General features: G+C 37.4%; 1 protein-coding gene across 2 annotated transcripts in view; it reads left to right on the top strand.

Annotated features, from left to right (window-relative positions):
• Positions 1-15,101, top strand: part of ZFR (zinc finger RNA binding protein) — a 46,353-nt gene extending 31,252 nt beyond the window's left edge. Inside the window, exons 13-20 of one of the 2 annotated variants that reach the window (XM_033085580.1) lie at positions 395-600; positions 813-963; positions 2,340-2,481; positions 7,406-7,503; positions 8,325-8,420; positions 11,757-11,868; positions 11,960-12,057; positions 12,738-15,101. In XM_033085580.1, coding sequence (XP_032941471.1) covers positions 395-600; positions 813-963; positions 2,340-2,481; positions 7,406-7,503; positions 8,325-8,420; positions 11,757-11,868; positions 11,960-12,057; positions 12,738-12,917 — 1,083 coding nt within the window. In that variant the 3' untranslated portion in view covers positions 12,918-15,101. Of the gene's footprint in view, positions 1-394; positions 601-812; positions 964-2,339; positions 2,482-7,405; positions 7,504-8,324; positions 8,421-11,756; positions 11,869-11,959; positions 12,058-12,737 lie in introns of those variants that run through there. The other variant, XM_033085581.1, reaches the window with a different exon arrangement.
• Positions 15,102-22,043: the final 6,942 nt, after the last annotated feature.

Raw genomic sequence — 22,043 nt, 5'->3', positions numbered from 1 at the left:
TTAGAAGCTGACCATGTTTTGCACAGGAGATTGGACTAGATGACCTCCTGAGGTCATTCCTGTATGCTCCTGTGATTGTACAAAAATAGTCATGGATACTTCATTTTGGAGCAATATCTGAGTATGTCCCAGTTGTCAGAAAGGCAAGAGATACTAATGTTGAGGAGGCTTTTGGGATTTGGTCTTAGTTTAATTTTGATATATTTCGTGTGTTTTCAGACATGATTGATTATGACAGTGTAGACTGTTGAGAAGACTTCATGTTTTGTTACATTTCAGTGATGTGAGGTTAGACTATTCTGTTCCTTAGCCACAAAGATTTTGATCGTTTTGTCTCGTTTGTGAACTTGGAAGTGCATCTAGGTTTCAGAAGTACACTTTTTTGTCTGTTCAGCCTCTGCGCCGCCCTGACTCCTCTGATGACCGCTACGTAATGACCAAGCATGCTGCTATATATCCAACTGAGGAGGAACTTCAGGCAGTACAAAAAATTGTTTCTATTACTGAGCGTGCTTTGAAGCTGGTTTCTGATAGCATGACTGATCATGAAAAAAGCAAGAACAAAGAGGGAGATGACAAAAAGGATGGCAGTAAAGACAGGTATATTTTAATTACTTTTTAAAAATTTTATTATTTTTTTCTTACCCTGTTGTCCGTGTTTCCAGGATCTCATCTCTTTGGGCTTTTATGGAGTATTTTTGAAGTCTCAGAAAGATGTGGAATACTATTTTATTTCACTTTTCTATCTTCAGGATTATTTTTGTGATTTTTACATTATTATTTTAAGTGCAACTTTTAACTGTATTTCACAGAGCTTTGAAAGGCGTTTTACGTGTGGGCGTTTTGGCTAAAGGTTTGCTGCTCCGTGGAGACCGAAATGTCAATCTTGTTTTGTTGTGTGCTGAGAAGCCCTCCAAAACATTACTCAGTCGTATTGCTGAAAGTCTCCCTAAGCAACTTGCAGTAAGTAGAATTTAGGTTCTTGGATTTGAATTTTTGTAAAAGTACTGTAAAAATCTGTCCTCAAGTTCAATGTCTGCAGGATTCACTGTGCTGCTACATGACATAACTCAGGTTCAGGTTCTTTCCATCTTCTGAGTGTTCTCATTTGAATTCAGAGATTGCTGCATGTTCTGCTTCCTCTATATTGTGTCTATACAAGTGTGTGCTCTAGCAGTGTAGTATGAATCACCATTTAATAAATTTCATTTATCTGGAAAATAGAATGAGCACAAGAAAGATCATTAATCGGTTGTCAGAAGTAATAGAGATAGTTACAGCATGTTATATGTTACAACATGCCTGCTGACTCAAGGTCAAAGTTCTCCATTAATGTCAGTCTTTTGTACTTTTATTTTGTTTCATATTTGTATATGTCAGTGCTTTATAGTTCACAATTAGCCAGCTAAGTTTAGTGTGGGTTTTTTTGTAATTTGGACCTTTAAAAAAGTAAACATGTGGTCTTAGACCATTCAGTGAAATATAAACCATTTATAGAATTTCCACAAGAAAGTATAAAATCTCTGCTCTCTGCTGAGAGCCTGTCAAGAAAGCCTGTCACTGTAGAGTGCTTGTCACAGCATTAGTATTTCAGTGCAATCTAGTAAAATACTTGACAGAATCACAGGCATGATAGAAGCTTTAGCAGGATCAGATTAATGAGAAAATAGTCTCAAGTTTGCTCTTGTTTGAAGTAACAGAACAGAAGTAAATTTCACCAATTAACATCTTGGTCTGTCTTACTGTAAATGTTCACTGGTCCATGTATGTAGAAGAAGGTCACAGAGATGTCTACAGCTCCCTTTGGGGCTATTTAGAATTATTAAACAAAGTTGCAAATAGGAATTGAACATAAATAGATAGTTATGCTCATATTTTTTCTGTGGTGCTTATCTTGCCCTTTTTTGTTAGCGTGTTGTGACACCAAAGCACACGATGTACCCAGCAATATCCATTTCTAACTGTGAATTGAAAAATAACACCTGCATCTTTTGCTTTTCAAAGGCTTCTATGTTCCAGTGAGAAACACCCTGCAGACATTTTAATTGGCTCTGAAGCTTTTCTTATCTCAAACATCTGTTATGTAATTTATATTAATTTCCTTTCTGGGCAGTTTTTTGTACTGATTGCTTGGTTGTGTATTTTCATTAATGATTTGGAGACAACATGCAAGCCCACATATCTTTATAGTGTGTAGTGTGGTTCTATGACTACACAATTACCTGTTTAACGTAACTATATTGTGTTTCTGTTGAAAACGGAACATGCTGGAATCCTTTTTCTTCCTCGTACTTTTGATGACCACATGCTAATAGAAATTTCTGTTTCTCGATATTTAGGTAATAAGTCCAGAGAAATACGATATCAAGTGTGCAGTCGCAGAAGCAGCAATTATTTTAAATTCGTGTGTGGAACCCAAAATGCAAGTTACAATCACACTGACATCTCCAGTCATTCGGGAAGAGAACATGAGGGATGGAGGTTGGGAAGTTGTTAAAGATGTTACTTATTTCTCACCTGTTTTTTTACTTTTATCTATTCTGCTTAAGATGGCACTAAGGTCCTGGAAGGCAACATGCTGGCACACATATTTGATTGAAACATGTTTTTCAACAACCAGTCTCAGCAGAGAACAGTTGGTTAAAATAAATGTGTATGATACTTTTGTTTAATTTTTTAAAATTCTAACTTTGTCCAACCTCAGCTTTCTGGAAAAGGTACAAGCTTGATTTTTTTTCTCCCCCCCTCTGTTAAAATTATGTCGAAAATTAATTATTTTATAGCAAGTGGCTATAAACTGGCTTTGTAGCAGTCTTGCCTTGAGAGAAAGATTGTATGGATTTAGAAAATCAAATCACAGGTTTTTGGGTTTGAACTGGGTCAGTATTACCATCACTTAGACATTCTGAATAGTGCCACTTAAAATGCACTTTTACAGTACTTTTGACGGTAACAGTGCTTCCAAGTTTAAAAGATGATGTGATTTTTTCCAGCTCTCTGAGGTTGTTTTTTGGTCTGGAGTGCTTTTTCAGTATATTTAGGCTCCTGGTATTACAATCACTCTTCTATCCAACTGGCAAACCCAACTAGTACAATAAGAAATGGCTTTGTCGTTGAGCTGAAGCAGAAGGTGGAGCTTGAGAATCAATTTACGTTTCTGAAGTCTACAGTTTCTCTGGTGCCAGCAGTGTTGCTTTAGGGTCTGTTCTGTAACACTTTCAAAGCTCCAAAAGCTTTTAAGCCAACAAGCATGATTAATGTCTGCAGTACATTGGTTCCTTTTATTTACGGGTCAGATAAAATTAACTTTTGTTTCCTTTTAATCCTGTATTTTCATAGTTGAAAGAGATCATAGCAAACAAGGTTCTGGTGTTTGACAGTGAACCTACAAATAGGAAATCTGAGGCTGTTTTAACACTTCTTAAATACAGGTTGAAAGAAATTGTATGTGTGTATGTATACATGTGCTTGTGTATATACGTATTTATATAAGCCACAGAGGTTTTTTTTAATATTTCATCTCATCATTACATGTCCTCTAAAACACTTGAGGTTTTTATATTGCATTACTAAGTGTCCTGTAGCTGTGACTAGTGCATTTATTAGCAAGCTATGTTAACAAAGTCATCCTACATAATCAGAAAGAAAAATTTTCAACACGCATTCTGTGGTTTGGATGACTTCCAAAGAGTCTTAGAGTGCTTTTGTTTTAAGCTGTGCATATTATTCCTAGCTATAAAGGCTTTGTATGTGTACTGTCACACCCAACCAATTTTACTTGGTTTTGGACAATGTGAGTGTAACGTGACTCTGGGCTGAATCCAACTTTTCATATTATTTAAGTTTATGAAGAATGCATTTTATTATTAAATTAGACTAACCATTTAATTAAATTAACCTTAAACACCATGTTTATTTCTTGATGTACTGTGCAAAAGTGCAGTATTGATTCCTACTACAATACTCAATTTCAACTAAGTGGTTTCTGGCCCAAAATTTTGATGTGTACTAAAAATAAAACAAATTTCAAATTACTGCCACCACTCCCCTAAGTTATGCCACCAAAAGGAAACAAATCTGTATTTTTGTCTGACCCACACTTGAGTTAAATCATCTTTGTGAGTTTATTCACTGCTGAATGCAGTACTGCCTCTAGGCAAACAAAATCAAGTTAGATTTCTCTTCAAGACACTGAGCAGTATAAAATGGATGTGCAGAAAAGTTCACTTTTGAAACTGGAGCAAATAGAAGACTGAATTGCCAATTATTGCAGCAAAGAAGCTCCTTATTCCGAAGACTGCTGCTTATTTGCTGCAGAGTAACAGTATGTGTTTGTGTTTTTCTTACTGCAGCTTCTCATGCTCTGTGTCTTACATTGGTTTAAAGTTTCCATTTTCCCTAGCCCGCTTGGGGAGCTACTTCAGGTGTTAAGGAAGGCTTTACCGGAAGAACCAGTTGGAGTAAAGATGCAACTTGAGTCTTGGACGTGGAGTAGAATCATGTTTGATGTGTTACTTAGCCTATAAAAGGCTTAAAAAACCCAAAAAACAACAGTGAAATGAAATTGTTAACCGCATGGCTACTGTTCCATACAGTATTGTGCGTTTGACAGTTGACTGAATCTGGTACATTTGAAGAGCTCTAACCCAGCTGTGGAGTCTTCCTTCAACAAACAGGGTGTACATACTTACAAACACCTCTGTGTGTGCGTGTGTGTCTTTTTTATCCTTAGCTAACAGCCCCGGTGCAAAGCCTTCTAGCAGAGGGACTTGATTCCTGTCAGGGGCTGCTGCCAAGACATCGGAAGGATTTTTGACCAAGGTTTTCTAAAGCTCAGTGTCACACCTGCCATGCTTTACAAAGGAGGGGTTTGGATGCATAGTCCTAGCATCTGCTGTTACTTTGTGTTTGGTTTTTTTTTTTTTGCTTTTTTGTTTTTCGTCTTTGTCTCTCTCCTAGAATGAAGCAGTGTTCACACTAGTCTTAAAGTAGTTGACTGGATAAAATGTATTTTACATAATAAAACTTACCTAAATTGACATACCTGTTAACTTTTAATGAAGAGGTAGTGTGGACACAGCACATCTAACTGAAGATTAACCCCTTATGTTCAGGCTAGTAAAAAGTTATACAGGGTAAGAATTCATGCCCGTGTTTTGTAAATTAATTAAGTTTTTGTCTTAGTTTAGTAGGTTGAGAGGTTAGGCATCTGATTTTAGTTGCACAGTCTTTAAGGGGTTAATCCTGAAATGTGAAACATATGCAAAAATCCACAGAATAAATATTACAGGAGTTTCCTTGATATATTTTTTTTCAGTCAATGTTTTCTCAGTGTAGTACATGCCTCAGCAACTTCTGACTTCCAGAGTCTTTTAAAGTTCCAAGGGTATTCTTATGACAGCTATTAGTAATCCATTTTAGGTGAACATTTCCAGCACTGAGTAAGATTCTTTCCTGTACCTTTAAAATGCAATTTTTTCTCAGTAAAACTATTTTAAAAGTTGAAGATTTTCAGAGGTAGAAGTTTCAAAATATTAATGAATTACTGTGCTAAAAGTTTGCACAGTGTCACTTACTTTCTTCTAAAACTAATACGCAAAGTAATTGACTGATTAGGCTATTGACCCAACAGCACATGCTTGTATTATTAATTTTTCAACCTTATTTTTTCCTGTGATGGGTTTTCTCAGGATGTACTCCTTGTCTCATATCTGGGTTGTACTCCTTTCATTACTTAGCTTTGGCTGGCAATCGTCTTGTGTAGGATTGGAGGTGATTTTTTTTGTTGGTTTTGTTTTGGGTTGTTTTCTTTTTTTAATTGGCTTTGTTTTAAAAGAAACATCATTTTAAATGTTTTCATTTGCTCTGTAGTTGCATTGTTAGTGAAGATTTTAATTTTTCCGCTTTAGTATATAGTCTAAGTTGGAATATCTGTGTGAGAAGTTACCTATGTTCTTCTCAACTTTGTTCTTGTGAGGGCTTTACCTGTTTATCTCTGTGGAGAGGAATGGGACTATCAAAATGCTCAAATCTGAATATAGTACTTAACATTACTTAACATTAAATTTAGTTACTGTATTGCAAAGTGATACCACCATGTTAATTCATGGCCTCTTAGCTCTACATACTATAGAATCCTACTATTTTACATTTGTGGTTTCAGAGCACAATTTCTGCAACATTACTAAAAGCTTCTTGTTGCAGGCACATTTCATGAGTCTCATTATTTTTTTTAAATTTTATTCCTTGGCTTAACCTAAATTTAGATCTTGTAGGAGTAAACTGTACTGTTCCAAACAGCCAGCTCCTGTGAAATGTGTGCCATTGAATGAGGGTTTTTTGTTTAATCTTGTCTGGTGTATCACCAGATAGTGATAGTAACATCTACTGGTGACTAGACACCATAGCCATTTTCAGAATGAGTAAAAATGTAATTTCTAATGGTGATCACTGATCTGCTTATATCCATATAGTTTTCAAGTAACTTGAGGATACCATATCACTTCGTTTAGCGGTTCCAGTTTCACTGATTAAACCGTATCTGTGGTCTCTTCATTTTTGGTAGCAAAGCAGTCAGCTTGATAATTAAATTCTTTTCTAACATTTAACTAGGCAATGTCTGTTATGTTTTCTCCATCTTCCAAACATTTTGCTTTGTTTTATACTATTCCTTTCTTTTCTTTATTTTGGTGAGTCTTAGGTAAAGCAGTCCCTTTTCAGATTTTTCCTTGCATCCTAAGTGTTGCTGGAACATGTAATAATGGGCTGAAGATTTTATTTGTATGGGTAAGGGAGAAGGTACTAGTAAACAAGGAACTCTGTAATATTGAAGAACATGTCACATTCCTTTAGTCAGGTTTTTAAAGTAAAATAATTTCAAGTTTAAGGCATGATAAAAATAACATAATTACTAAACGTTTAGTGCTTTAAAGATTTGTTATACTTAGTTTTTCTTTCAAGAATAGGTCCAAATAACATGTGACAATTAAAATTTAAAAGAAACTAAGTTTGAATGTTTCTACTTGGTTAAAGTGGATTTTTGTGTTTCTTCTGTCTTGTGTTCTCTGTGCTGGTGCACTGTGTCCAACCATCCTTCCTTCGGTACTTAATTTTAGGGGAAATGTGTTTTTCCCGTGTTAGCTGAAATAAAGAACTACTACGCATTGCATAATCAGCAATGCAATTGAAAATAACTTCAGAGATGAAGTGCATTATGCCCTTGATCTTCCTACTGGGTCAATGCCCTAGTCCTAATTGAGCAACTACTGCTGAAAATTTACATTTCTTGTTCAAGGGTTTAAACTTTAAATGGCATGTGTGACATTGAAGCTATTTAAGGAAGTGTCTTGCTCACCTGGTCAAACACCCATTCCTCACTGCATTTTGCCAATTCAATCCATTTTAGATGTAACCTCGGGTATGGTGAAAGACCCACCGGACGTCTTGGACAGGCAAAAATGCCTTGACGCTCTGGCTGCTCTACGCCACGCTAAGTGGTTCCAGGTTCGGAACATCATTTTACTTTCTTCTTGTAGCCTTATGAGAGATTAGTTCAGTTGCAATATGAATGTTTAACTGTGTGAAAACACTCAGCGTTGTTCATGCTAATAATACTTAATATTTTCTGGTCCCTAAATTTAACTGTAGCAGGTTGAGTATGGAGGAGCTGCTTTATGCAGTTATTGCTCATTTGACATCATTTTTTTTTCCGGTCATTGACAAGGCGATGTTGAAAGCTTGACTCGCTTGGGGTGATCATATGTTGTATATTTGTTATATATTCCATAAGGCTGCAGAGTAACTTCGCTTTAAAGAATGGAATATGTGTTTAAAGCTTTGTGTTTAGATTTAAGACTTTTTTTTTCCTATTTCTTTAAATGCATTAAGTGTAGGGAATGAAAGGTGAGAAGCAACTGTTTGGTTTAGTGACTTTGCATTCTGGCAAAGGCACAATAAAGAAACCAAACAGATTCCCTTGACCTTTCAGTCTCTATACCTATTTCTTAGATCTTTACTTTATCCTTTTTATTTCTAATATAGAAAGATGCTGTATTTATTGTTTCAAATGGACATAGGTCAAAGTGTATAGGGGATCAAGAAATGTTATTCTTGTATAACCTGTGCACTTTGACTTCTACCACCTTAAATTACTAACCCTGTATAAAATACTGCTGTAAATGGCAGCTCACGGAATAAAGTTGTAGAATCATTTGTTTCAATCTTGTATCTGAGCTTCCATTGAACAGTGGTGTTTTAGTCTTTCAACAACTCCTGTTTGCTATGGGTGCAGGGGTTAATTAATTTGATTTTGTATTGCTCTCAAGGCAAGAGCTAATGGTCTGCAGTCCTGTGTGATTATCATACGTATTCTCCGTGACCTCTGTCAGCGGGTTCCTACTTGGTCTGATTTTCCAAGCTGGGTAAGTAGTGGTTTTTTTAATGGGTCTTCTTAATAAATGTGTTACTACGAGGAAATTATAGTGAAGTGTTAATACGAGTTTTAATTTCAGATTTTTTCAACACATAATGTAGGGTTTTGTTTGGGATTTTGGGCAGGTTTTTTGCCAACAAATACTCCAGATTCCATCTTAAAATACTGTTTTCTGAAGTTTTTAATTTGAAACTGGAAGTTGTTATTTTTTCCAGAGAAATTTTCTTGTTCTGTTCTTTGTGGTAGACGCCTATTCTAGATTTTAGCATTTTTTCCTTTACTCTGTACAAAAGAACTTATTTTTTTCTAACCACCTACTCTGAATTGCCTAGAGTTTTCTGCAACTTATTTAAAATAATGTCAGCTGTGCCCAGATAGTTCTTTGATAATAGAAAGAACTCAAAAGATAAAAATCACAGTATTCTTAGGTTTATTATGTCCATTTTGCAAGGTGAAACACAGTACTTCAGTACAGTCTGTGGTTGTGTCATCATATTTTAGTCAGTGTCACTTAAATCTCTGGGTTGTATCAGGTCACTTTTCTTAATCCAGTTGAGTGTTCTTGGAGCATTCCTTTTGCATTGACTACCTCACAAATGTTCCAAATACTAACAGATGTACAATCTGTGGATTGGGCAGTTGGTCTGAAACAAATGCCTGAAACATGTATCGTGTGAAAGTAAACCTAGCTCTGATTGTGTTTTGCAACCAAATCCAGTTGCACTGCACTTCTCAGTTTTGACAGGAAGAGTATTAACATTGTTTTGAGCAGTTGCCTTCATTTAGATGAGAAATGTTTTATAACTTCACTAAGTTTGCAGACAGTTTTAATAAATTACTTCTAATAATATTTATTGCTTCTGGAAAGGAAGTCAAGCAGTAATGTCTGTTTTTCTTAAATATTTGAAGGGAAAAAATTTAGTGCCAATTTCAGTACTGTGTTTCATGAAAAGTACACTAAACAAATACAGTTTAAAAGATACTTAATAAGTACTCTCTTAATATCACTATGATACTGAGTTGCCACAGAATGAAACTTGGCATACTTTCAGAAAAGTATCCTTACAACTATTGCAACACAGCGGGGACTTGGGTGAAGAACCAGGAATGTGGTTTGTTAATTCTCATGTTATGTGTTCCAAGAGACATCCGGAAGGGAAGAGAGGTTATGAAGCAGTGTGTCACTGTATCTCAGTTCTCTCCAAAAGTGATTCCTGATTTGTTCCTGGTAACCTGGTGCGTTGTCAGGGATCAGCTCTGAATTGTAGTCAGCTGTTCCTTTGGCCTGTAGGAAAAGTCTTACTGATAAAAACCATGACAAAATGAAAGTGGTGATTTCAGCCAGTATAGATGGAGTTTCATACATTGTAATACAGTTTTCTGGATACAGACATTCTCCTATTCTCTATACTAGAAACCTTTTACAAGCGAAGGAGATGACAGTGCTTTTTTAAGAAAAACATAAGTAGTTGTAGAAACAGAAGTTAATAGGAAGCCTGAATGTTCACAGCAGTAGCATTTCATGTGCCTTAAAGTAAAAACTAAATGATAAGAATTTTGTCAGGTTCCAAGATAATGATTCAAATTTGAAATCCAGCCTTTTGTGCATATAAACAGCAGGACGTCATAGTTCACGTTTTCCTAGGACTGAGTTACAGTCAGTGCATTGTATGAAGATCCAAAAAACCTAGATTTTAATAAATGCAAATCCAAGATCTGCTTTTTTTTTTCTTTACTGATGCACTTTGCTTCCTACTTGGAAACATCTAACTGCAAATTAGCAGTTAGATACAGCAGGAGTATGGAAATAACATGCTCAAGAATTGAAATCTGTCAGTTAGATGGAGCTAAAATAGAAAGGAATGGGCACCCTTAGTGATTAGCACTGCCTGTAGTTACTTACATGCATCAGAATAAATATTTATACCTTGAAAGGAAGAACAAAAGGTAGCATTTGAACAACTGTGGATGTGCTGAGGAGGACAAGGCCCAAACAAAAAGTACCTCTAAAAAACCTACCAAAAACCATTTTTGAGAATTTAACTTGCCAAAGAGGTAGCAGTGAAACATCTGTCTAATTCTGGGAAAGAGATCTAGAAGTTTGTCCTTTCTTTTACAAATACTTTTATAGGTTCCTCTGAAAAAAATAGTGTCTAATAAAAGTGAACAGTGGAAATATTCACACACAAAACACCAGTACTTCAAACACAGCTAATAATTTAAACCATTTTAACTAACATCAAATAATGTACGCATTTCAGAAAATATATTTATCACAGAGGTTTTTTTACACTAGTTTAACATCTGAGTTAGTGTTGGTTGATAACTAGGAGAAAAATTGCTGTGAGCTTCAGTTTTGCTAAACTGAAGGACTAGCACAGATATTAAGCATTTTAAGAACATTAAATGTTTACATTTCTGTACTCTTGTAAAAAAACCTATTTCTATTTTTCTATAGCATCCTCTTTCATTAGGCATACTGTGTACTGTATTCATGTAACTGACAGAATGAAGTGTCCCAGAGTGTTTCATATTCTCAAAAATGGCTGGACAGGTTGTCTACCTGCACCTGTAGGCTACTACTGTATAAATTTCTACGAAATTACTGAACAAGTTGTGGTGGGAAGGAGCCCATCATAGAATCACTGAATTGTTAAGGTTGGAAAAGACCTTGAGGATCATCAAGTCCATCTGTAAACTTGAAGATAAACAAGTCCAGCTGTTAATCACAAGCACCACTAAATCATGTCCTTAATTGCCATATCCACGTGTTTTGTGAACACTTCCAGGGATAGTAACTCCATCAACTCCCTGGGCACCCTCTTCCAATGCTTTACCACCCTTTCAGTCAAAAAATTTTTCCTGATATCCAATATAAAGCTTGCATGGTGCAGCTTCAGGCCATTTCCTCTTGGCCTATCACCAGTTACATGGGAGAAGAGGCCAATCCCCACCTCGCTAAACCCTTCTTTCAGGTGGTTTTACAGAACAATAAGGTCACCCCTGAGCCTCCTTTTCTTCAGGATAAATACCACCAGCTTCCTCAGCAGTTCCTAAGAGATCTTAGATCCTTCCCCAGCTCTGTTCCTCTGCTCTGGACTCACTCCAGCACTTCAGTGTCTTTCCTGTAATAAGTGGCCTCAAACTGAACCCAGGATTTCGGCGTGTCCTCCCCAGTTCCCAGCACAGAGGGGCAGTCACTGCCGTGGCCACACCATTGCTGATACATTCAGGATGTCCTTCAAAATTCCTTACTGAGGAACAGTAGCAGCTTTATTCTTTAGTCCATCTTCTAATTTGGCTGAATCCTCCTGTTGTTGTCTAGGCTATGGAGTTGCTTGTGGAAAAAGCAATTAGCAGCGCGACTGGACCACAGAGTCCTGGAGATGCACTGAGAAGAGTTTTTGAGTGTATATCTTCAGGAATCATCCTTAAAGGCAAGTTGTCTTTTTTGTATAATTACATAATTTGCTTAACTAACCTGTAATCTTGCTTGTAATAAGGTACTAATTAGCCTGATTATTGTAGGTGGTCCTGGCCTTCTGGACCCTTGTGAAAAAGATCCTTTTGATACACTTGCTGTAATGACAGATCAGCAACGAGAGGATATTACTTCAAGTGCACAGGTAAGGGAATGTGGGTGTGAAGTAACTAAATTGATGGTTTTGTTTTGGTTATGTTTTTTTTTTAATGGAGCTTTGTATTGGACATGAGTTTTGTTTTCTCAGAATGTAGTCAGATCTTACCAGTCTTAAGCTAGGCATTGAACATATCACAGAAGAGGATGTTCATAGTGTTCCTTATTGCACTGAAATGAATGTATTTTCCTGAACAATTTGCAGCATTCTCATCTTTATCTATATATGTAGATCTGTAAACAGGCTTACTCTACTGCAGTATGTTACTAGATTGGAAAATTTTGAAATACATCTTGTAAGATTCATATGACAATATGACAATAATGACCGTTCATGTTTGCAGTTACTGCTTCTGCCTCTTCCCTTGATCCTTTTACTAATCACTCCTGATCATGTGTCACCTAAATTGACACGTGACAAGCCTTGGCTGCTTCAGTGCAAGCTCAGAAGCCCAGACTCATGTATATTAAGCTAAACTGCTGCACTTACAGAAACAGCTAATGTGACATGTTTTATTTTGTTGATTTCGATGGGGGACAGAAAGATGGGGTAATTAGAGCTGAGGGTAGTATCACACATCACTGATGTTCTTCCCTAATTGTTTGACAAAGTGCTCAAAATGGACATTTGTTTGTAACACAAGTAACTTTTCTTTACTGTTTTTCTAGTTTGCGCTGAGACTCCTTGCATTCCGTCAGATACACAAAGTTCTAGGAATGGATCCGTTACCACAGATGAATCAACGCTTCAACATCCATAATAATCGTAAAAGGAGAAGGGACAGTGATGGGGTTGATGGATTTGAAGCAGAGGGAAAGAAGGACAAAAAAGATTATGATAACTTCTAAAAATGTTTCTCATCATTGCTAATATTGATGGTAATGAAAAGTCCATTTGTTGCCTTGCTTTCACTTCATTCATAATGGTGTCTGTTTAAAACATCCAAAACCAGCTTCTGAATTAGATTTGGAAGAGAACAACCTAGCTCTTCTGTGAAATTCTGAATATTTTAATTGGATGTACTGTACCAGACAAATTATGGATGGAAAGACTGCAAATGGAAACTTGTCATAGGAAGACATAGTTTTCCTTCATTGCATTTTCTTTAAATGTGTTGCTAATTTGAGTACCTTTTCTTCTTTTTTTTGTCTTTTTTATTAACAAGTGCATTGTCTTCCTATCTTGACTGTATTTAATGCAGCATTTGTGCTTCTGTTGCTATGTGTATTTTGACCTTTTCTTTAGAAGTATTTTTGTTTGCCTTTGACACTAGTTGTATGAGTTACTTTGTGTTAGAAAGTAAAACTGTTCCCCTCCCAATTAATATTTTACAGAAGGGGTTGTTTTTTCTTTTTTTGTAAAGTGACACTGCAGGATCATGTTTTTTTCTAAATGTGAAGGGGTTACAACACATAATTGTCCTGCCATTTGAGTGCTCAGAATTAAATGTTTTTGCCAATCTTGTGGCATTTGTCTCCTTAGTGTGATATAACGGTGTAATTAAGACAAATTTGTGTTAATCTAATCGAGTTTGCTGTTAGTTGTGCATTAGCAGTATAAAAGCTAATATATACAGTATGGTCTTGCAACAGTTTTAAAGCCGCTGCATAATTGATCAAAGATTTGCATGATGGGGTTTTTTTTTTTATTAGAAGGGCTTGTAAAACTATTATCTTAGGTTAAATGCATAGGTCTTTGTATGATTGACTTCGTGACATAGCAAGGCCAAAAAATAACTTTCTGAATTTCTTTTCTCAAAGGTGGGCATTTTCCATTTAGACAAAGTTAGTCATTCTTTTCAGTCAGCTTTGTCAATATGGTATTAATGCCTCTCAGCCCTTAAAATAAATGTTTGTCATATCAGTGCCTGTGAGGTTATTCCTTATATCTGTTCCTGTATAAATTTTCTGTGATTTTTTTCAATAATTCAAATTTAAAAAGTGAAGTATTACTTAAAAAGTGAAGGTTATCAAAGAAAAAAACCCAGAAAATTATTTGCTGTGGCCATAGTGTATGCTTATGTCTCTTTCAAAAATCTAAATATAGCAGTGGTGTAAGTACAGTTACATCATACTGTTGCTGTATGCTCTGGTACACAGGTGTGATTTGTTGTCACAGCACTACAGTGGAATACACAAATAAAAGTTAAAATTTATTAAAAGACTAAAATTCATTACACACTGGAAACTGAAGTTTCACTTACTCTGTTAAATGCGTATTATGCTTTGTTGCAAACCCATAAAACACAGATTAATGTAGACTAACATTCCGGTAGCTACTTTATTGATGGCTGTAGGGGAGTATCACATGTGACAAAGATAATTTGTTATTTCTGATACTGTTTATTAAGAAAAACCCAATTTCTGTTCCATTTCAAGGTCGAATTTATCTTTGACCTTTTTAATAAATAACTATTGGAGCAGGGGTATGTTTCTGCTCCCAGTATCTACTGCTAACCAACATGGGCCTATGGAATAAAAATACAATGTTTTAGAAAAATAGAGGGAATCTAAAGACTTAAAAAGAAAAACAATAATAGTGTTCTGCAAGCATCAGAGTGCAATTTTCAAGGGAGTGATTATAAGGGGTTAGCATATAAAAGTAGAGCTTTCTCATTGTAGGAAAGCTTTCTAAATAATTAGAAATAAAAAAAGCAGAAATGCTTTGAAGTTACTTTTAAAAATCACACTCATTTCATTGTCCAGCCTTCATACATAGCTCCAAGCATATGCTTGTTCTAGGGGATATCTTGCTGCCATCGTGTCTAGTTAGTCATTACTATTTATTTTGAAAGCTACAGGTGCTATTCATGTGGCTAGTTCAACTCCATACCAAAGTTTCTTTCCTCATAAGGCAAACTTTGTCTATTCAGGAATGTGACCCTAAAATGTAGGATTAAAAAGGTCAAAGATGTATTTTCGATTTTCTGTATTTTTGTTCTACTGGCTTTGAGCTCCTAACCAGTTTCTGGATCTTTTGAAATATTGTATACTTAAAGTGATTCCACATTAAATATGAAGCTGTGACCATGATTTTTGTGCTGTGTGATGAAAAGTGAATTTGCAGTTTGTTTCTGGTGTGCCTGCCTGTTTTAATGGATGACTTCTAACTGTTGTTAACAAATCTAAGAATATAAAAGCAAGGTTTTCAAAAGTACAGAGCTAGCTTTGACTTAGATACTACACTGTGCACTTAGGAAGGCAAAACTGACTAAATAAGCATTTTAATACCCTGTGTTTTGGTAGTGCTAACAGTTTACTAATAAGCACTGTTTACATTTTGTATTCAGCAGTGCTGTGTGTTAAATCCCACAACCACAAACACTATAGTCCTTTTTCACAGGGAAATGTACACAGGAGGGATATTCCTCCCCATGCTCACCTTAGATGAACAGTTTGTGAACATGCGAGTTGTTCTGTTTCAAAGCTTTTTCCAATTTTGACTTGTCTTCCTAGTTCATGTGTCCTGTCTGTGAACACATGGATCTGTGCATAAAGGCACTGCTAGAAATTAAAGTTTACTAGACAGTCCATCGACTAGTTGTCTTTTATGAATATCTAGATGAACAGTTAAACTTAGAGAACTATTGAATATGCAGCTTCTGTTTTTAGTATGTAAAATTGTTCTGCCTAGAAAACATCAAACAGTTGGAATCAACTTTAAATATTCCTGCAACAATTGTATGCATTTTTAATGTTCTTGTTGCTCATTGACTATCTGTTGATCATTAGTAGTCACACAATGCCAAATTAATTTCTTTATTAAGCAAGTAAGAACTTGTTTGCACTAACCAAATAGATTTGAATAGCATAGCATTAATAGTGGTGAGGGCTAGACACAGTAATAGCTTCTTCCATTTATATTTCAGTTTCACAAAGTACAGTGATGGATTCAGCAAAAATATCTGATTTCCTTAATTTTTTTTTTTTATTACAGCTGTAAGACTGTAGAGCCTTCTAGCTAAAAAGGCTAGCGACTTAAATTTCTCCTGAGAAATTCTCTTACACATCTCAGAAGATCTTTTTATCCTTCAGTGTGGCATTTCGCAGACTTTGGAAATTAAACAGATAGCTGGTCTTTTTGGGGAAGAAAAAAATATCCAAGGAGTGTTATCTACAGACTTAGTACAGCAGTTCTGATTTATATCCAACTAAAAATCACACTTCATTCTGTAAATATCTGTTAATATGTAGTCTTACATTTTGTTCCAGTTTTTTCACCTGCATTATGAAAGTCTGAGAAAAGTTTGCTGTTGTTTATTGAACTTTCTGATTGTTTACAGTTTGCATTTTAAGAAACACTGCCCTAATAATACTCAACAAGTGTCCAGTTGCTACCAAGGGCAAAAGTCACTGTTGTTCAGGGACTGGAAACTCTTCCTGGGATCTTGACTGCACAGTGCACACCTTCCCACATGTCATGGTCCTTATGTATACCTGTGTTGGTAAGGGTCATCATTTAGAGACATGTTTAATACTTGGGGTTTCTTACAGTTTTGCAAAGCCATGGCCAACAGTATTTGTTGCAGGGCAGTTTAAAGCTCACCAGCTTGCAGAGGCTCAGCCACTAGCTTAAATACTTTCACACATATTCTGCATTGGTCCTGTTTGAGGTTGATAACCTGAATCACAATAAATGTAGAATTGCATCAAGAAACCTTTGTGGATTTTTAATGTTTCCTTAGAAAATCTAAGACTGATTAATGGAGTAGCTGACCAAGAGAAAATAAATGGCTTTTTCTACAGTAAAAAGGTTAGTTTAACATTAAAAGTGAGACAAAAGTCCTCTTGTTTCCATGTAAGAATCAAAAACCTTGCTCCTTATATAACCTCTTTCCTTTTCTGCATGCTGTATTGTGTATCAATGGTATGCATATACAATCAGACTGTAAGATAGCCTTACCACAGACTTCACTTCTGGCACACATTTGCATTTTTCAGGAGTGTTCTAGTTATGCAAGTCAATGAACAATATTGGAGAGACGAAGGTGCTAGAATACAGGAGTGTATTGTCATGTTTTACACACTCCTGGGATATGTGCTGCTGCAAAAAGGGATGGGTTTCTGAGAGGTGCAGGCCCACAGCTACCAGTCCCATGCAGATACTCAGTATGGCTTAGGATGTCGAGAACGTCACTGCTTAGGTTGCCACTTCATACTTTCACACGTCAGAGAAAAGCATATTTAAGAATTGGAGCCAGAGTGATCCAGGATGTTGCCAGCATAGTCATGTGAAACTGCAGCTTCAGGAAAGGGGCTAATTACTGTGATATCAGCAGCAGAGTGTGCTTGTCACAAGAAAAGTGTCTGTAATAATTAAATGCCATCCCATCCCAGTTCTACCAATAACTTCAATAATTTATTTTATTTTTAAGTGGAAAGGGAATAAAATATAATAGAACAGACTCTTCTGGTTGGAAGGGACCTACAGTCATTGTCCAGTCACTTGCCTGCCCACTTGAGGGCTGGCCAAGTTCCAGCGCTTTGTTAAGGGCACTGTCCAAATGCCCTTGAGCCCTGATAGACTGGGGCATCAACCACTTCTCTAGGAAACTGTTCCAGTTCTTGAGCACCGTCTCTTTATAGAAATGCCTCCTAATGACCAGTGAAAGCTCTCCTGGTGCAACTGTGAAGCATTCCCTCATGTTCTGTGCCTGGGTTACAGGGGGGAGAGCTCAACACCTGCCAGTGCCCTTCCTTTCTTCAGAGAGCTGCAGAGAGCAGTGGGGTCACCTTCAGCCTCCCTTTCTGTGAACTGACAAGCCCAAATTCCTCAGCTGCTCCTCACGGAAAGTTCCCTCCAGCTGTCCTACCAGCTTTGTTTTCTTCCTTGGGACACCTTCAAGGACCTTCCCATCCTTCTTCACCTGCAAGGCCCAGCAGGGCCCACGCTGATGCTGTCCCAAGGCTGAGCCCAGCAGGACCATCCCCTCCAAGGGCCAGCTGTGCTGTGCTCAGTGCTCTCAGTACCCCATCCTAGGTGCAGAATCTAGCATTTGAACTTGGTAGATTTCATTCCATTAGAAAAGAGGGAAAAAACAAAACAACAACAAAAACAAGAAAAATGGGCAGAGAAAGAACTGAACTAATTAAATGGGTCCAACTCAAAAAATAAGATGGGGAAGGCCATTAGAAAGCTAAAAATCAAAGGTAAAATAAAAAGGAAAAAAATTACATCAATACTCAACAACAATCAACTCTGAAAATAGTGTAGGAAATCAAAGAGAAAGGCTCTGTTTCAGCAGAGAGAAGACCAGTGCGTGATTGGCCACTCATGCAGCAACTGCAGCGCTCCACTAAAACACTGAAGAAAAAAGCTCCAGGTGATCAAGGAGTTCAAGATAGTTAGGCCAGTGGAACTGAGATGTTAAAATATGTTACATGCCATGTATAGCAAGTGAGCTGTGGGAAAAGCTGAAGGAAAAGCTGAAGAGTTTTTACTGATTTTTCATGCACCTCTCCTATTTCACAGACTGAACTACATCTGGAGCCCATGCCTTGCTCCCTTGCACGTGAATGGAGAATATTAAAGAGTGTGTGAGGACACTTCCCCCAACAATTGGAAATCTAAGTGAGTGCTCCACAGTGCAGTTTTATGCAGCAAATCCACAGGGCTGTGTTTGAAGTGTCCCTGTGTGATCCAGCAGCAGAGAGCGCTGTGTCCTCAGCAGCAGCTCTCGCTGCCTTTCCAGTGACAAGCACGAAGGGAAAACTGGTGCTTTCACTATTACAGCATTCCTCTCTATTGCCAAAGAATGCATTTTAAAATAATTCTAAAATAATTCTTAAACCAAAGTCATCATGGCAGCAAAACCCCAAATAAAATCTGCTAGTGAAATTAGAAGACAGCGGCAGTTAGAAAAACAGCCAGGATTGTCTCGTGAATAAATTGGAAGTAAATACTCTAGAGGTGTAAAGAAATTGCACGTCAGAGTAGGCATAGCAGAATGGAGAAGAGAGATTAAATTTGAGTCGCTGATAGCTGCAAAGAAGAAATTCTGCAAGGTAAGAATTCCCACTGAGGAAGGCAACCTGAGAAAGAGGTTATAAAGGAAGAGTTGATAAAATGTGTGTCAAAAGACTGTATCTGGCAATCATTGAGAACAGGAGGAGAGGGGCATTTCAGATAAAAATCTTTTGTGAGGGGGTAGCGTGTGGTTTTGCTTTCTTGTATCCATTTCTTAAGACATTTGTTGCAGCTGTTGCCAATAGATTTGGAATAAGCATTCCTTATATGTCAGTGGTAAATCATAAATCAGGATTCTGGATGTTTTAACTAACATCCCCAGCAAGTTCTCCAGTATGTCCAAAGGCATAGGATGAACCAATTTACAAGCTAAGGGACAAATTTAGAGCTCCTGTGAGAACACAGGTCTGAAACCCAACAGTTTGGGACAAAGTCCATGCAATAAAATTCTGCCAGTCGTCTGCTAGTTTATATATTCTCCCTGAGGAAAAGTGCCCCTAAAATTTCACCCACACATCAGAAAAAATAGATTTAAAATACCTTCTTTCCTTAGAAAAACCTGGAGTTCTGGAAGTGCAGGTGACTTCTGGAATTCTCAAGAAAAATGTTTCCAAATACCCATCTGACATTCAGGCATGCCAGACTGCCATATAGACATCCGCATGAATATTTTAGTTCCAGCATGAATGGATTTTAATTCTAGAAAGTTTTGTCAAGAAACTTTCCAAGCATCTGAAGATGAACACCATAGCAATTGCAGAGAAAAATATTCTAGTAAATCAGAAATATTTGCTAACAGGAAAGAATATATGGATTTATGAGATTTCTTTTACAAGATTTGCTGCTTCTATGAAGTTCGCTGCTTCAAAGACTTGTTTGTCTTAGCCAAATAAAATTGTTCCTTGCTTAGACAACAGACTTTTTGAAGTCAGGGACAGTAAAGGGAAGCTAAAGCAAGGCTCTAGACTCATATTTGTGTTTTGCCAAGAGTTTCTGCTAAAGAGCATGTAGCCTTTGTGAAGGGCGTAATTTTGTGCCTGTTTCTCAGATTATCTGAGCTGGATTTTTTAGTTGCAGCATTTCTGTGGGAGGTGAGGATGACAGCACAAGCTGGGTGGCTTCTTTCATTACCGGACATCCATGATTACTGACACACACGTGCATTTTGCATTAGGAAATCAAAGCCAAGAGTAAGTCGAGGGCCTGGTGGGCAAAGTAAAATGAGCACATTTTTTCACCGCAGTCATGCACTAGATACAATGTTCACTGCTAAAGGAAAGAACAGCAGAGCTAGGACACAGCCAGCAAAAACTCAAGTCTTGTATGTGTCCTTCCAGGAGGGAAGAGGTTACTGTTTAGGCCTCACAGGGAGTATTTCTCCCCATGGATATGCTGGAGCCTGATCTGTCCTGTACCCTGTAATTTGGACACTGGATGGTTCTCACTAGGTTTGCTTTGCTTCTCCTCATGCCCAGCAGGAAGAGTCCTGCACACGAGGACTCCAACTAGATGGACCAGATTCCTACCTAGCTAGTGACAGACAGCTGAACATCTTTCCCAAGGACTTTTCATCCACATTGCAGTCAGAGAAGTGACTTGGGAAGAAAGACTCAGGGCTGCCCAAGGACACCTTGGCAGATTTTTTCCACCACCCAGCTTAGGGACTGCCATCAGATTGGGAGCTGAATGTTGCTTTTTTTCTTTTGTGGGATTCGTTTCAAGACAGAAGGCTCAATTCACATCTTTTGATATCAGGAGGGCCACACTTAAATTTATCCGTCTTGTTATCCATGAGCTCATGAACCCTTAGTACTCATGGATCCCTATGGACTGCAGGTTTAGAAGAAACAAGGGTGAGAGGACAGCCCTGACTAAACTTTGCCTCACATCCAGCCATGATGTAGGTTTTCTCCAGACACTGATGGGGTTTGGCTTTGTGTACTGTTAAGGCTGAAGTACGTAATTTCTGTTCACAGCATTTTGAAGAATAAAATAAAGAAGTTCACCACATGACAAAGAAGTCTGTGTAAGCCCACAAACAAGTACATGTGTTTGCTTCAAAAGAGCTAAAAAAAGGTGGGGAACTTCCCTAGCCCTTGTATTTTTGTTTGTGACACCCATGCTTTCCTGGGTGAGTAGAGCTATTTAAATGTTACTCACTTCCTCTTCTACCACTTGTAGCTATTAAGAGAAGGTGATGTTGACGTTTGATGTGAGGTGCTTTGTTCCCTGAGTTTTCACAACTCTCACAGCAATATTTTGTTTTCCATTCTCAAGTTTAAGACATGTAATTCCCAACTGCATCTCTATGACTAAAGTAAACACTCTGGTCCAGGGTGTGTTCTCAGCAGTTAATGCCTCTGTCCCACTCTTCATGGTGTAGTTAGTTGTTAATTTGATCTTGCTCTCTTCTGTGTGCATGTTTTGGGGCTGTATGTCCCAAACGGCAGCTGAACCTTGCTGGCTAGAAGGGTTAGGAAGGTTAGCTCTGGAAGGCCCTGGTAGAACAAAAATGTTCAGTAATTAAGGGATGGATGCAAAATGCCATTGGTGTGTATTGCTACCCCTGAAGGAACTGCTGTTTGCCATCTGAGTCGTAATACGTGGCCATGTGGGACATCCCAGATGGCTTTACTTAAGAAAAAAATTGCATCTCTTCAACCACCTTCAGGGAGGAACTGGGCACATAATGTCTCAGGACTGAAACATGGGATAGAACAGGAATCATAGCCAGATATTTCAGCTGAGGAAAGGTAGAGTGGATCTGTTTTCCTTTTACCTACAGAGATTAGGTTCTCACAATGAGGAATAGAAAACTGCTTTAAAAATGGAAACACTACGATCAGTAGAGAAAAGCTACTGCAATAAAGATGAAACATAAAAAGCTCATGTAAGACATTACTACACAATCTCTGACCATATATTTCCAAAACTGAGCTCACCTGTAAGGTGACAGACAGCAATCTGAACAAATTTGGAAACAAATTCCTGAAGGACACTGAAAGTAC

Source organism: Catharus ustulatus, chromosome Z, assembly GCF_009819885.2.
Source record: "Catharus ustulatus isolate bCatUst1 chromosome Z, bCatUst1.pri.v2, whole genome shotgun sequence".
NCBI classification, from domain to species: Eukaryota; Metazoa; Chordata; class Aves; order Passeriformes; family Turdidae; genus Catharus; species Catharus ustulatus.
Note: the sequence above shows the minus strand (reverse complement) of the source record. Positions and strands in the feature narration are given on the sequence as shown.